General features: G+C 39.0%; 1 protein-coding gene across 1 annotated transcript in view; it reads right to left on the reverse strand.

The window, feature by feature from the left end:
* Positions 1-795, reverse strand: part of LOC119592586 (cohesin subunit SA-2-like) — a gene marked incomplete at its 5' end in the record, with an annotated part of 30625 nt that overhangs the window by 18046 nt on the left and 11784 nt on the right. Inside the window, 1 exon segment of the mRNA XM_037941464.1 lies at positions 137-662. Coding sequence (XP_037797392.1) covers positions 137-662 — 526 coding nt within the window.

Consider the following 795-nt stretch of genomic DNA (forward strand, 5'->3'; position numbering starts at 1 on the left):
AATTTCTGTTCTTCTTCATGCACTGATAATATACATATAATATACTCATAGGACTGAATGCTAGGCAAATTGTGAATTCTAAGACAAGCAAAAATGTATAAAACAAAACTGTGATCCTCAGCTCAAAGATTTTTACCTCAGACTCAATGAAGAATTGAACCAAATCTCTGATGAGGGGAGTGTTAGGTCTACGCTTCTTGCCACGCTTTGTTCTTAGAGCAGCAACAGCCTCATCATCAGGAATGAAGAGACGCTCATTCAAGAACTCTCCCGCTGCTTGTGCAACAGCACGATGGGAAGAGTACACAAGTTCATACACATGTTCACAGTCTTTGTCTGTCAAAATATCCCTGTGATATTTGAGAATAGAGATCACCAGTTTCACTGCCTGAACAGCAACATCATATTCCTTATCCAGAGTCATGGCCACAATACGATCTTTGAACTTGCTGGTGAAGAGTTCCAGTTTCCCTTTGAGTTCTTCACTGGCATACAAGGGCTGGAGGGCTTGTAAGCATTTGAGTCGCACATCACCTACTTTGTCATGAAGTGTCCAACCAATATATTTCAGGTACGAGTCATCCAAAAAGTTTTGGTGGAATTTCTTCATCCACAAGCCAATTTCTGCCATACAGATGGAGCGGATTTCAGGCAGTGTGTCCCTGTGAAAGTAATATTTATGTGAGCTGAAACTTGTAACTTCTTTTATGGCAAATGTTTTGGAATTCACTCAAATTGAAAACAATAACAAAAAGAAAAGTGTAACTTCTTTATCTTTTATAATATTCAACCCGA

The sequence above is a fragment of the Penaeus monodon genome, chromosome 30, assembly GCF_015228065.2.
Source record: "Penaeus monodon isolate SGIC_2016 chromosome 30, NSTDA_Pmon_1, whole genome shotgun sequence".
NCBI classification, from domain to species: Eukaryota; Metazoa; Arthropoda; class Malacostraca; order Decapoda; family Penaeidae; genus Penaeus; species Penaeus monodon.